At 37.1% G+C, this 14,710-nt stretch overlaps 2 protein-coding genes across 2 annotated transcripts; both read left to right on the top strand.

The window, feature by feature from the left end:
- The first annotated feature begins 12,102 nt into the window (after positions 1-12,102).
- B0T23DRAFT_244058 (uncharacterized protein) lies at positions 12,103-13,945 on the top strand. The gene has a single exon (XM_062834082.1). It carries the CDS (start codon positions 12,277-12,279, stop codon positions 13,735-13,737), a length of 1,461 nt encoding a protein of 486 aa, XP_062688789.1. The 5' UTR covers positions 12,103-12,276; the 3' UTR covers positions 13,738-13,945.
- Positions 13,618-14,264, top strand: B0T23DRAFT_244076 (uncharacterized protein). Its single transcript, XM_062834083.1, has one exon. It carries the CDS (start codon positions 13,885-13,887, stop codon positions 14,227-14,229), a length of 345 nt encoding a protein of 114 aa, XP_062688790.1. The 5' UTR covers positions 13,618-13,884; the 3' UTR covers positions 14,230-14,264.
- Positions 14,265-14,710: the final 446 nt, after the last annotated feature.

Consider the following 14,710-nt stretch of genomic DNA (forward strand, 5'->3'; position numbering starts at 1 on the left):
TTAGTAAATAATAATATTCTTCTATACTCTATATATAATAAGTATTAATACGTATTTTTAGAGACTAAATAGTATATATATAATTCTATACGTACGGGGTTGGAATAGTACTAGCGAAAGTAGCGAGCTTAATAGAGCTGGGGTCCGTATATTGTAGCTAGTAACGAGTTATTTTGCGCTATATATTATATATTAAAGCGACGTATCTCGCTAATCGCTACAGGTATTGTATAAATAGATATTAGATTTTAGAAGTATTGTTTTATACTGGTAAGTCTAGTATAAACGGCGCGCAAATAATCTAATCCAATTTACTAATAATTTAAAATAAAAAGAATAAATTAATAATTAACTTACTTATATTTAAATTTACTAATTAGTATTATTATTAATAACACTATACTATACTAACGGAATACTTCGACGTAATAAATTCTAATATAAATATTTAGTATTTAAGCCTATTAATAATATTTAACAGCCTTCTAAGTAATACTAAGAGTGCCGATAGTAATATCGCCGGTAATATCCACGTTAGTCTCATCTAGCCGCGCAACGCCGGTTACAATAGGTTCGTCTTTTAGGATTGGGGTCCTAAGCTAATTACTACCTTTAAGTATAAGAGAATTCGTATAAGAATTTAAACGAGAATTAGTAAGTACAATCCTGGGCGATCCTAGTATTAAACCGGTGCAATATCTAGTAGTATTAGTAGTAGTACTACCCTTCGGAATTAGCTTCGTACTTTGCGATGTAATATAATATAGTAATTGAAATAACCGGCGGCTAATTCGATATATTATATAGATGTACTTGTCCAATTATTATTCTATATTGAATTGAGTACTACTATTTAAGAGGAGGGTATTAATTCTTACTATATATATTATAATCACCGTCAATATATTAATAACGTGTTTATAGTCCTCGATAAGGCGGCCAATCTCGTAATTGTATAGCGACTCGCTTATTTATAGTATTACTAAATTAAATATATTTCTTATAATTAAAATGAATAATTTCTTTAAATTAATATCTTTAAATTATAATCGATAAATAATAATAATTAAGACCGACTATTAGGCATATTCTTATAAGGTATACTATATTATTTTATAAAGTATTTAGAGACGCTATTAACCCGGGTAAAATAATATTTACCGTAATATTTAAATATATTTAATTATAATAATTAAAACTAAAACCGTATTTTTCAATAATTAATTAATTAAATTAATAATACTAGCAAATTCGGAATATATAGAATCAATAGGTCGGCTACAGATTAAGTCTAATATTAGTATAATATAATAAACAGCCGGAAGGTCTTACGAAATATTATAATCGGTCCCGAACGCCTTCTTCTTACCCTTTAATTAGATAGTAATATTAAAGTAGTAACGAAGCTGTACTATTTCGAAATATCTACGGGAACGTTATATATATAACGAACCGATATTACCCCGCTTATTAACTTTAATTTCACATTCGCGATAGTTGAAGTTAGTTATTGGGTTAAGAATACTGCTATTTATATTCTATTGGGGTATATTTTTAATAAATATAATGATCGGAGTATATAATAAAGTCTAAATGTATTATATTAAATATAGTTAATTATCTCTTAATAAATTATATATTTAATTATAGAATGTTTGAAGTTTAAGGGGATAGATCGAAATAATACTAAATTAAACTAACTTATTTACCCTTAATTATAAAGTTATACCCTTTATTTAATACTCCTAACGGTTTAAGATACTATATTACATCTTCGAAGTTCAATTTATATAAACCAAGCGTAATAGGTAAAATATTAACTTACTTAATATATTTAATTCGAGGAAGAGTCGCGATCTAAATATAATACCCTATAATAAATTTATATATCGAACGGTAGAATCTAAAGCTATTATTATAATTAAATATTGGTATAGAATATATAATGCCGTATTTTTAACGTATAAATATATCTATTAATTCTTATTGATCGAATTACTGAACCTTAAATACGCTAGGGACTAGTAATACCTTACACACTAGCAATATAATTCTATCGACGCCGGTATTAACTATTATCCGTTGGATATAGTAATAGGGTATTAGAATAGAATTATTATTAAATTCTATATAACTCTTAAATGTATAATTAAATTTAATATTGATACGCTTACGGATTTTAGCCAAATCGATATATTTTATAAAGTTTAATATTAGAACTAACTCCCCCTTAGTAATAACCTCCTTAGTTAATTAATTAGTAATATCGTTATAGAACTTACTAAATTTAATTATATTGTTTACTATAAATACTTTTAATATAAATATAATAATATATCTATTATTAATAGTTATAATAGACATTAAAGTAGGTTGCTTAGTATTAGTAAGTCCAGATTGGATAATCCCTAGAAATTTTAAAAATTTACGCTAATCTTAGAACACTCCTTATATTTAACTATAATAACCGCGTCCTATATTATAATAGATTCAACATACGAAATATACGTATTCGAACTCTATTATATTACCCGGGAAAATAGGCTCTAATTGTTAGTTATTATTAGGGGCAAGATAGTAGATAAATTAGCCATTCGTAATACGAATGGACCTAGCCTATTAAAGACTATATTAAACTTCACTAGGCTTATCAACTAATAATACTATATTAAAATATATATTAGTCTTAAACTGAAACTATATAAAACGACGATATATATCGATTAGGTTAAAAATATAAAGGCTTTAGGTAAGCATCTCCCTAATTATCCTTACTGTATTTTTCCGTACAAATGACAAATTATCGGGTTATAGTAGGAGGTCTTTAGTAGTATATATATTAATATACGGAAGGAATTCTCGTATATAGTATTTAAGGGTATTTAAACTCTTAGGTATAGCGTTAGCCTCATCGCTATTCAATAGCTTGAATATATTATATTATATTAAGTACTATTACTTCGAAATACTATAAATAATATAATATAACCCCTACAATAGTTGGAAGTCGGTTAATTCAGTACAATCCTTACGTTTAAACTTCGCAGACTCCGACCGCTAGAAGGTATACGCTAGCTAATATAGCGTATTCGCAGTACTTATAGCTAATTCTAACTCTAGTTCTAATTTTAAATTTAAACCTGAATCTAAACTACCCGAATCGTCTACCCCATCGGCCTCGTCAGCATAGTCATCCGCGGCTTAACCAATATCTTAATAATCGAAAAAATTAACAAAATTATTATCGTTATTATCAGAATCGCCGGCGGTTTTAGGAGGAACACCTAACGTAATACGAAGCAGGCGTTCGGCAAATATTATCTCTTCCTTATCTTCCTTATCTTCTTTATCTTCCTCTTCCTCTTTTACTTCCTCTACCTCTTCTTCGTCGTAGATAGCAATCTAGGCTTGGGGTATTACAATATTCTTATTATTATAATCCAAGTCAATTGCCTATTTATAATAATCTACTAGTTAGCTGCAATTACATTCCGTTTACCGTTTAGCGAATAACGTACCTATTTATAATCGGCGCTATTTAAAGCCGTATTATCGCCTTAGTTAATATCGATTAAGGGGTTTAATAGACCAGCTTAATTATCGTTATTATAATCGTCCAATCGTAGCCGTTTATAAGTAAGATTCTACTAGTAATATAAAGACGAACCCTTATTATTATTATAACGAACTCTCTTCTTCCGGGCTTTACTAATCTTACGGGCCTCGCGTCTAATAATTCGTATATACTTTTTCCTCTTAGGACAAGTATATTAGCGGTAGGATTATAGTAATTACAAAGTACTATATACAACGAAATTAACTAATATAAACTATCAATTTAAGAAGAGGGGAAAGTAATTAAATTTAATTAAACTCTTAATAAATAATCCCTTATAGAAAATATCCGGCTGGGGCGAATCGTCAGTGCAAACGGTAGTAGGGAGCTTGCCTAAATCGGAATATTATATTAATAAGGATATATAAGATACATTTCGAATAATAGTATGGTAATTTAGCTAATTATAGTACGTACAATATAGAACGATCTTGAGCGACGGAGTTATTCGATATAGACTTGAAAAATTTTAACGAAAATAATAGAAATTAATGGAAATAATTAAAGTACAACGAAGTAAATAGAACGAAGCGGGGAGGGAGGACGAACCGATTCGGAATATTTTAATTACGTACTATATTACATAGTAAATAGTATAGTAACCCAGTAACCGGGTATTAAGTACTGGAACAATCAATTAAAACGGAAAGTACGATACTTAGTATCAATAATCGTCCAAACCGTTAGATCTAACGTTATAGGATATTAATAATATCTTTAGTTTAGTTCGTTCCCGGCTATTTTAATATTTAATTAGGTTTAGACATTCCACTTCTTATAAATATTTAAAAAATTAAAGGATTTCACTATAATTAACGTAGAGTATAGCCCAACTATTAAATAAACTTAATAACTAATAATAGTATAATAATTTAACCCGTCGGCCTCAGTACCCTCTAATCGCTTCTAATTGATTGTAAACTATTATAACAACGCTATAGCGGAAGAATTAAATATTTAACATTATTACCACTTTAAAATAAAACGATTAGCAATTAGGCCGGATACTAATTAGGACCCCCAATTTATAACATCCATCTATAATACTTCTATTATATTTAAATATTATATTATATAATATAAATAAAACAATTAGACTAAATTTAGTTAATAACAATTACATTAATAGAATTAATTATAATAAGTACTATATAATACGTACTGGGTAATACTCTTAAGAATAGCTGCTATACCGAATTATTCTATTATTTATTTAATATATAATCTAATAAGTTTATCCAAACCTAACTAAGTAAATTGTTAACATATCTCCCTAATATAAATAGAATATTATTAGTAATATTCAAAAAAATAATTTAAAAAGATGATTTAAAAACGAATAATTCTATAAATACCGACTTAATATTAATAAAATAGGCCGTATATAATATAGACTACGAAATACTAAGATTTTATTTAACGTATTAACCTATTAAATCCCCCACTTTAAACACTAATTCCTATACAAAAACTATACGAAATACGAAATACGAGACAACGGACGAAAGATTTTTAGTGTAATGAAAAAAAAAAGGTGTAATAAAAAAAAGCGAAACGAAAAAAAGGCGAGATAGTAGTACGAACTACGACTATTTAGTATAGTGAGAGGACGACTATAGGGGCTTTTTAATAACGGCGGAGGGGGGCGGGCAGTTAGCCTATATACGAGCTATTAAAGAATAAAGGTTAGTATCTTCTTACAACGAACTATATATTATCCCTATAATTCCTATAAAATATTATAATAGGATAGATGGTATAGTTTTATTTATAATTCAAACTTACTTAGGTTAACGTCGACATCGGCCTACGTCTTCTTAACCGGCATCCTACTACAGCCCTACTTCTCGTATATCTAATAAAAATAGTTTAGCGAAATATTTTTAAATCCTATTATTAAATTTTAATTAGTATATATTATTATACTAATTTATATTTTCTTATTAGGATTAGAATATAATAAATACTTACTTAGCCACTTAGGCATATCGTTATAAAAATCTTAGAAAGATTTTCTCTCCTTAAAACCCGCCTTCTTAAGGGCGAGACTAGGATTTAGGGCAAGTTCAGCCTTCTTTGCCCGTATATATAGGGCCGTCTTATACGCTAAATTCTTGAACAATTCTATTATCCTATATTAATATACATTATCCGATCTATTATAAACCTTAATTAAACTAACCTTCGATATAGTACTAGCTATACTCGTAGGACTTAGTATAGTCGACGTAGCTATATATATACGTCCACACCTTAAAAAAATTTTCAACTAACCAAGCGTTATCGGTCATCTTCTTAATCCAATTCGGATCCGACTTAGACACCCTAGAGTCCAACAAATCCTCCTACCAAAGGTCCTCAGCATAGCGCCCGAGTATTACCTATAATTATATTCCATTATATCAGCCAAAACTTTATTATTAAAAAAATTATAATTTATTATAATTTAAAGAAAAAAGAAACTAAACAAAAGCGAGAGAAGAATCTATCCAAGTAATAAAGCAAAGCAGCGAGAGAAAAACAAAAACTAACCTCTATACAATCAATAACCTAGTACTTCTCGGCCTTCTAGGCAGCTATAAGAATACCCCGAGCATTTTTATACTTAGTACCAAATAGGTTAATACCCTTGCCGTAGACCTTTTTAATATTCTAACTATATAAATTTATTAGTATCTAATATAAATATTATTAATATTATTATTATAGTTGAGCTAGACTGGTTGCCAAGACTACTAAGACCACTCCCGTAGTCCGTATTCTTATCTACGCCCTCTAGTTAAGTACATCCCTATCGTATTCCGACCTTAGTATCTAATTGGCTGCATCCCCTTCTAGGACCCACTTCCTTCTTTTATTTAATCGTACCAGCCAGAACCAGCACTCTACCTTCCTTTTTACTCCTTATAATTAATTATTTATTATATTCGTTAGATTAGCAGTGCTAACCACTTGCCTAATCTACGTGCCGTAATATTTAATTAACTATCCCTTCTCTAATTAGCTTATTGCGTGCAAACTATTAACCAATTAATAATTGTAATCCCTTTCTTCGATTGGTACTATTAAGAGTAAGGCTATACTATATTAATATTTATCCGACTAACGGAACCCGATTTTTATATATAATTAAATAGGGCGCCTATTACCTTATTAGTAGGGTTTTATACCCTAATACTCTAGTATAAAATATATAAGGTATTACGTAGATTATATTATTAGCGCGCTAGAAGGTTTATAATCAAAAGTAAAGGATTATATATAACCCTAGGGTTTGTTGCGCTAGTGGAGCTATCCCGAACCCGGACTTTCTTTTTTCTAACCCTACGTTATTAGTACTATTCAATTAGTACTATTATCTTATCACCATTTCAACTCTTTATTTTAATACTATCTCAATTATTACAACTATTCAACCGGCCGCCTAGTAATTAATTAGATTTAATAGCTTTTACATACTTTCAACCGTATTATTACTAATAATCTAGATCCTTTATATCAGATATCGTTAATTCCCTACTATTAATATTAATCCCGCTATCTCAAACTCGATTTATTTCTCCCATCTCTATAGTTCTAGCGCCCCATTTCAAAAGCTATTACTCTTCGTTTTAAAACTAAACGTTAAATTAGATCTCTCCTACGATTCTTTTTGTGTTTTTGGGTTAGAAATTGTATTCTCGCTACCTCCTTATCTTTGATCCTTGTGTTTTTTGGAATCTATTAATTAATTATAAGAAAGACCGTTCGTTTTTACTCTTTAAAGCGCGCGTGTAAGAAGTTAAAAGAATATTATACTACTATCCGTTTAGTTAACACTCTTATTATTGTCCCAAATTAGCCTTACTTCGTCTCTTAAAATCAAACGTTAAATTAGATCTCTACCGCTTATCTAATTAATACTCGCTATTCTAAATTCGGTTCTTTTATTTTATATTATTTCCTATTGTCTTATTTTAACTTTAATATTAATAATTTATTTCTCTATATCCTTCTTCGACTAAACCACAATTTTAGACTCTCTAACTACGTTATAATACTTCGCATTGCGTCTCCAACTTTAAAATTACACATTCAGATTGGACATTACTAGAATAGGTTGAAGCTCTACGGGGTTGAAGCTCTGTAAGCACTTTAACGGCTATTAAATGTCAATATAAGAGATGGATTATATAGGAGGATTACGATATTGTACAATACTCTTTCTTTTTATTCAATATTAAGGTAGTACTATTATTATAGAACCGGTATTATCTCTTCTTCGATTTATTATATTATATAGAAGATTCCTATTAATTAGGATTAAAGCTCTACGTTAAAGTCTTAGTATTAAGAACCCTAATGGTTTTCACATAGATATATACGATTCTAGTAGTTCTAGTCGACTTTGGGTCTGAGTCTTTCTTCCGCCGGGGGGGTAATATTATAACTGAATTAAATTAGTTGCTAAGACTGCTAAGACCACTCCCGTGGTCCGTGTTCTTATTTGCGCCCTCTAGTTAGGTGCATCCCTATTGTATTCTGACCTTAGTATCTAATTAGTTGCATCCCCTTCTGGGACCCACTTCCTTCTTCTATTTAGTCGTGCCAGCCAGAGCCAGCACTCTACCTTTCTTTTTACTCCTTATAGTTAATTATTTATTACATTCGTCAAATTAGTAGTGCCAGCCACTTGCCCAGTCTACGTGCCGTAACAATTATCAATACTAACCTCTTTCTCGTCGGCCTTAATATACTTATAATAAAGGAAAATTTGCCAGGCGGCAATATCCTTTATCTCTTTATCGCGAGCGCGCACCGTTTCTATCGCTTCTTAGATAGCGCTATCGGACATATCGGAATTAAAATCCTCCTTCTTCAGCAATTTCGACCGACATTTACAGGGCTGCTCCCGAAAGGTGGGCTCCGCCAAGGCCGACTTACGCTTATTCTATAACGATCCATATATTAATTAGAATTCAACAACTAAAAAAAAAAAAAAAAAAAAAAAAACTTACCCAAACATGCGCGCAACGAACTAAATCATCAATATACTCCTCCTCCTCCTCCTCGTCCTCCTCATCCTCCTCCTCCCCCAACCTCTCAAACTCCCTTCTCTTCTCCGCCCTCTTCTTCTCCCTCTACTTCTCTAACTCCTCCAACTCCAATTCCTCCTTCTCCTTCTTATTATCCTTTATTATTATTATTATTATTATTATCTTTTTCTTTTTCTTTTTCTTAGCGGCGGCGGCGGCGGCGGTAGGAGTAGGGATAGGGGTAGGCGAAGAGAGGGTAGAAGAGGTAGAAGTCTTTTTAACCTTAATAATATACTTTTTACCTCTAATAGGAGGGAATTGGTTATTATCTTCGTTATCCTCGTTAATATTAAGGACCGTCTTAGCTCTTTTAGCCTTTTTCCTAATAAAAGGAGCGAATTACTCCGCCTCAGCCTCGGTATAATTATTACCAACCTAATTAGTATATTCTTTAACTTCTTTAATATCCTCCTTAATTATTACTAATACTACCTTATTCTAAGCTACCCGCAACTCCCATTCCTTCCTACCCGTTTCCGTCGTCTCCTAACTCAAAAATCTTTTAATACTTACAACCCAATTTCTAACTTTAATCAAACCCTCCTTCGCCTTCGCTATTTATACTTAAGTACGTTAAAAACGCGCTAGAAGGCGCGTAACGTTAGTAGCGTCGGGGTTAGCGGAAGGGAGCGCCGGATTAGTAGCGGGGATAACTTCTTCTTCGGGGGCGGGGATAGGAATACCGGTAGCGCTGGGGGGAGCGGAAGCGGGCACGACAAGGATATTGTCATTACCGAAAAAAAGCGGGGAGGAGGGGGCGGACTTGGAATAGGATATAATCTATATTAATAATAGCGAAGGATTATTAAATTCTTTTAAGGACACTCCAATCGCCAACTATACTACTACACCGCTAGGAATATATAATAAATTAAAATAAACGAGGCAGCGAGATAACGAACGAATAGCAATAGAGATAACGGGTAACGAAATAACGAATAATAATAAATAAAAATAGCGAAAGCGGGCAATAAGACGGCGAAAGCTTTAATTACTATTGTACGAAATTATAGAATAAGAGACGTTAAAGAAAGGACCGGTACTACTCTAACGATAATAGTATGAATTAATAATTCTATCTAGTCCGTTATAGTCGGTCGTTACTTACTATTCATTATTATAGTAACCGTATCGCCGGCCACAACTATAATTTGGAAGTCGCCCCCGGTTGATACTATAGGTCTATTTAACTAATAATCCTAGTATAATTCGTACTTAATATATTACTACCCGCTAGATTAATACACAGGTAATTATTAGACGGATTTATAAATGTACTAATACGTAAAAGGTTTATTTCTACTAACGGTTTATTTTGGTTTATTTGGCCTATAGTAATTTATAGATTTAATAGTAGATTCTACTAGTATATTAACTATATAAACCTACTATAGACCGTCTAGTTATATTAATAGATATATTTTCTTTACCGGCTATCGGGCTAACTATTAATATATAAATCTAGTTTTTAAGCGTTAAAACGATATTAATTATATTATTTATAAATAATTGAATATATCAACGATCATTAAGAATACAACCATCATTCATCTATTTAGTAGGTTAACTAATTAATATAAAACCTGATAATATAAAAAGCTCGTAATAAAGACGATTATATATAACTAGTTATACGACAATTCTTAGGATTACCTATCACTAAGATTCACGGATTAAATCTACAATTACCCTAGAAATAACCTACCTATCTTTTCAATATATATCTAAATAAATAATTAGTTATAATTAGACTGTTAATAAACAATTGATTTATAGTCTATTAATTAAATACACTATCTTATAAACTATTAGGCAAATTAATAGTCAAATAGTTTAACTATGTGTTGACAGTTGATTACCGGCTAATATAATTGTAACCGTCAGTCTACAGTTAATCGCATAAACAGTCAGATTCTAATAAACCAAGGCTCGATAAACCGTAGACTGACGGTTGTTAAAATAAGCGGTCTACATTTTTATAGCTTAATACACAAACGGTTCAAATGCTTAGACTAATAATGCACGGTCAATTAATAATAAATAGTCTATGTAAGGTTTACCTCCCCCCCCCTAGTTCGGCTAAGCTACGTTGAACCGTTGACTTTGACAAGGACTAGGCAACAACGGCAAAGTCGGAGAGACACGGCAGACGGGAAGGAATGGAGAGAGAATTACATACAATACCTTGGCCCCATAACAGAACTACCCCCCTAGAGGATCAAGTTGTGCTGCTGCACACTGTCGCTGCACTGTTACTGCCTGCGCTGCTCAGTCTGCTGCAGTCTGGCGCACGCATATCCCCCACCTTCCGCCCATTGATTTTTCTAGCGCGCGCGCACTGGAATCTCCCACCACGCGGACACCGCCACCCAATTCCTGTAGTGTACATAGTGTATGTAGGCCGGGCCGTTGTGGTTTACACCTACCTACTCAGGTACCCACCCAAAGCGAAGGACGGGATAGTGCAACAAAGTACCTGTAGAGTGCAGTGCCTGCTGCCGTGCATAGAACCTAAGACGGGCAGGAGTGGAGCAGGGGCCAATTCATCCGATCTTTCACTTGTTGTCTTCCGTCCCGTCTCTTCTCCTTTTTTTTCTTCTCTCTCTCTACCTTTTCTTCACTCCGTCTTCTCTCAACCTCTCAGATCTCACCTAGTAGACTTGTACACTACATTAGTCTAGTGTAGTGTCCAAGACTCTAGACTCGACTCGACACCCGGCGCTAGGAGATCGCTCCAGAGGTCACACACACACTTTGCGGCAGTGACCCCTATCCCAGTCCGACCGCTGTTAGCTTCTCAGGGTCCCGTCTCCTCCCCTCCCTCCCCGTCAGCCGCTGTGTCAGCAGTCAGTCGTCGAGAACGAACCCCCCCGGGCCGCTCAACTACCATACATTTCTGCAGCTGCTTCCACTTTCGACCTTTTGCCCTCAGCTGTCTCCCATTTGCACACTTGCACTTGCACATCGACAACGACAACGACACTGCTTTTTTCCATCACACGTCATTGTCCACCACAGAAACCATCCTCCCGCACCGTCTTGTTGTTGGCCACGCTTCCTCGTCGACGACCGAACGATTGACTGCTCCTCGGCTGCAGTGCAACCAAACCGTCCAAACTCTCTCTCCCCCGCCGTAGCGTCCGGCATTCTATATATCCATCCGCCCACCCGTCTATCCGTCCATTCATCCAAACCCCCCAACGGCTCGTATAGACCGACCGAGACGGCCAACGACATACGAAGCACGTCCCAATCGTCTCAACCCTTGTACGCCGCCTGTTCATCTCGTCTCATCAACAAGCCGCCGCGCACCGATCCTACACTTCAAACCACTTACGTTTCTACTTCCATTACTACCGCCTACCTCGAACAACAAGATATTGAGAGTGATACGTGGTGTTCCTGGCACCCCTTCAACCAAGCCCACTCAAAGCGAAACACACGGGGTTCCAGAACAAAGTCGCAACCACGGCTTCCCCACAAGAAGGTCCCGCGCCATCGGCTGCGGAAGGACAAGTGCCCCAAAGTGTCCAAGAGAGAGGTACCCTTGTTAGCCCTGCCTCATCCGAGGAGGAGGACGCCGCCATGGAGGCCCTCAAGAACCTCGAGTACGGTATTCCCGACTGGCTGCATCGTCTAGATGAGCTCAACGGCCAAATCGAACAACGCCAGCAGGAGTTGGCCCAACTTACCGAGTCCAAGTCATCATCGCCTGGCGGAGAGCCAGGATCCCCGTCACGCAAGTCTTTGAGGAACAAGGGGTCAACTGAAAGTCTCAGGCCCAAAGATGAGCCGTCCGCCCATCCCAACTACCAGGAGAACGAGACAGCGAACAACCGACCAACCAGCCCCCAGACGCCAGGTTCTCCCGGAGCTCTGCAGCGAACAACATCGCAAGTCCGTGCAGCAGGTCAGGCCAAGGCGCGCGCTACCCTTCGCAAGCGCCAACGAACTGACTCGGTCATGAGCGCCGAGAACGCCGACAAGCCACCAAAGTACCGCAGCCGGAGCATGATCATCGTCTACTACGACAGCTATGTACAAAGCTTTTTCGAGGAGCTGGTCAAGTTTGTGAGCGCCAGCAGGAACATGATGCGCAAGGCCAAAATGGCAGCCAAGGTTGCCCAGATCAAGAGGTTGGCCGAGCTCAACACGCCGCCCGACGACGATGAAACCGGTGGAGACACCGCGAACGGGGAACTGGTGCCTGACCCCAAGGCAGTGAACAACATGGATGCATCGGCGGCCGCTCCGGCCGCGGGGAGCCTGGATCCAGTTCAAGCAGTGTTAGCTGCTCGTCGCGCGCGCGATTATAAGCGCATGATGGCCCAAGGTGGCGGAGTACGCGCCAACCCCATGGCCGCCGGTTTCCGCATGAACGCGAATATGGGCCGTGCCGGTGCCGGCCAATCGCCTCAAGATGCCGGGTCGGATGTCTACGATGAGCTCGACAAGGGTCTCGAGTTTGTTCAATCCATGTGCGAGCACGCTGCCCATCAGTTCCTTCGTGACGGCGACTGCGGTGAGGAGGTCACCAAGATCAAGCAGCGTCTGGCGCAGACCAAGGACTTGGCCGCCAAGGAGATGGAGCGTGCCAAGCGCGAGGATCTTGGTGGAGATGGTTTCGCCGAACTGGGTGCTGGTGGCGCGGCCGGATTGATGTCTAGGGGAGCAACTGCCGGTGCGAGCGCCATGCCCATGGGCATGGGGGCGAGGAGCTATAGACCCCAAAGCATGAGGAGGGTGACGAGCGTGAAGAGCACAAAGAGCTCCGTGAAGGAGGCTGCTAAGGAGGCTACCAAGGAGGGGGTGGCGGTGACGGTGGTGGAAAAGGGAGTCAAGAGGACGGCACCGGCGACGGAGTCGGAGGGAAGCACAGTAAGCGGGAGTGTCAAGGGTGATGCCAAAATCGAGGTAGATGAGGGGTTGGAGGATGTGGATGACAGTGCCGCCAATGATGGGATAATTGCGGCCGACCCATCAGCGGATTCGGAACCTATAGACTTGTCCAAGTTGGTCTACAGGAGTACCCGATTGATGAGGTAGAGTGCGACGAGCAGTAGTAGCGCGAGTGAGGGAGACTGGAATGAAGAAAAATGAACAGGTCTGTTGGATAGGAATTGGTGTTTGTTTTGTGTGTTTGGGTAGGTGAGCGAGCGAGCGATTGAGCACTTGAATGGGTAGGTGAACGAAATGGCTAGGAAAGGTTATTTAATGTTTTGGGTTGGGACGAGGTCTCCCGCTGCTCTGCTTTTTCTGGTAAAACAAAACCATCCATCTATGATCTCTGTCTATATATCCTCAAAAGAAATCTCGGCCTTCTTCTCTCTCGCACTTTTTCCAGTTATATCATGTCCTGTCATGTCGTGTCAGGTATGGCGTTGGGGTTCGTCTCTTCTTTTTTGGGTGCTTATACCACTGACGAATAATGAATATTATGACACAAAGACAAGACAAAATTATCATGAATTACGAACCATCATCGGACTGATCTTCTTTTCTACACACGTTTGGCCAAACTTGACGCGGGTCGTATAGACTGTAATATTAAAGAACGCTAATACTTTTACGGGAAGCCTTTGCAAAGAGCGCTCCTCCAAGTGTTACAGCTTCAAACTACCTATGAAATTTGCTTGCGTGGACGGTTTCAGATGAATGCCACCTAGATCTCATCCCTCCCTTCCTTCGTTCCTCTCCTCTCCTCGATCCCTCCCCTCCATTCCGTCAAGCAAGCAAGCAAGCAAGCAAGCACCTTCTATCTGATGTATCTGGACGTCCTTGTCCTAGGAGCAAAAGTCTCTCTCTCACCCTTTCCTTTCCCCTTCTTGACGGTAAGTACTCGTTCTTCTTTCCTTCTTACGCAAGCGACCAACCAAAGCATGACGTGTCCGTAAATGTATGTCCACTCAAAGAAAAGCCTCAAAGTCATTCATTCTCCTCGAGGATCCCTCCACACTTAAGTACTTCGAAATACATACTTCTTTTTGAAGACGTCGGTACCGCAGTGGACGCAGACGCG

The sequence above is a fragment of the Neurospora hispaniola genome, assembly GCF_033458365.1.
Source record: "Neurospora hispaniola strain FGSC 10403 chromosome Unknown B0T23scaffold_9, whole genome shotgun sequence".
Lineage (NCBI taxonomy): Eukaryota > Fungi > Ascomycota > Sordariomycetes > Sordariales > Sordariaceae > Neurospora > Neurospora hispaniola.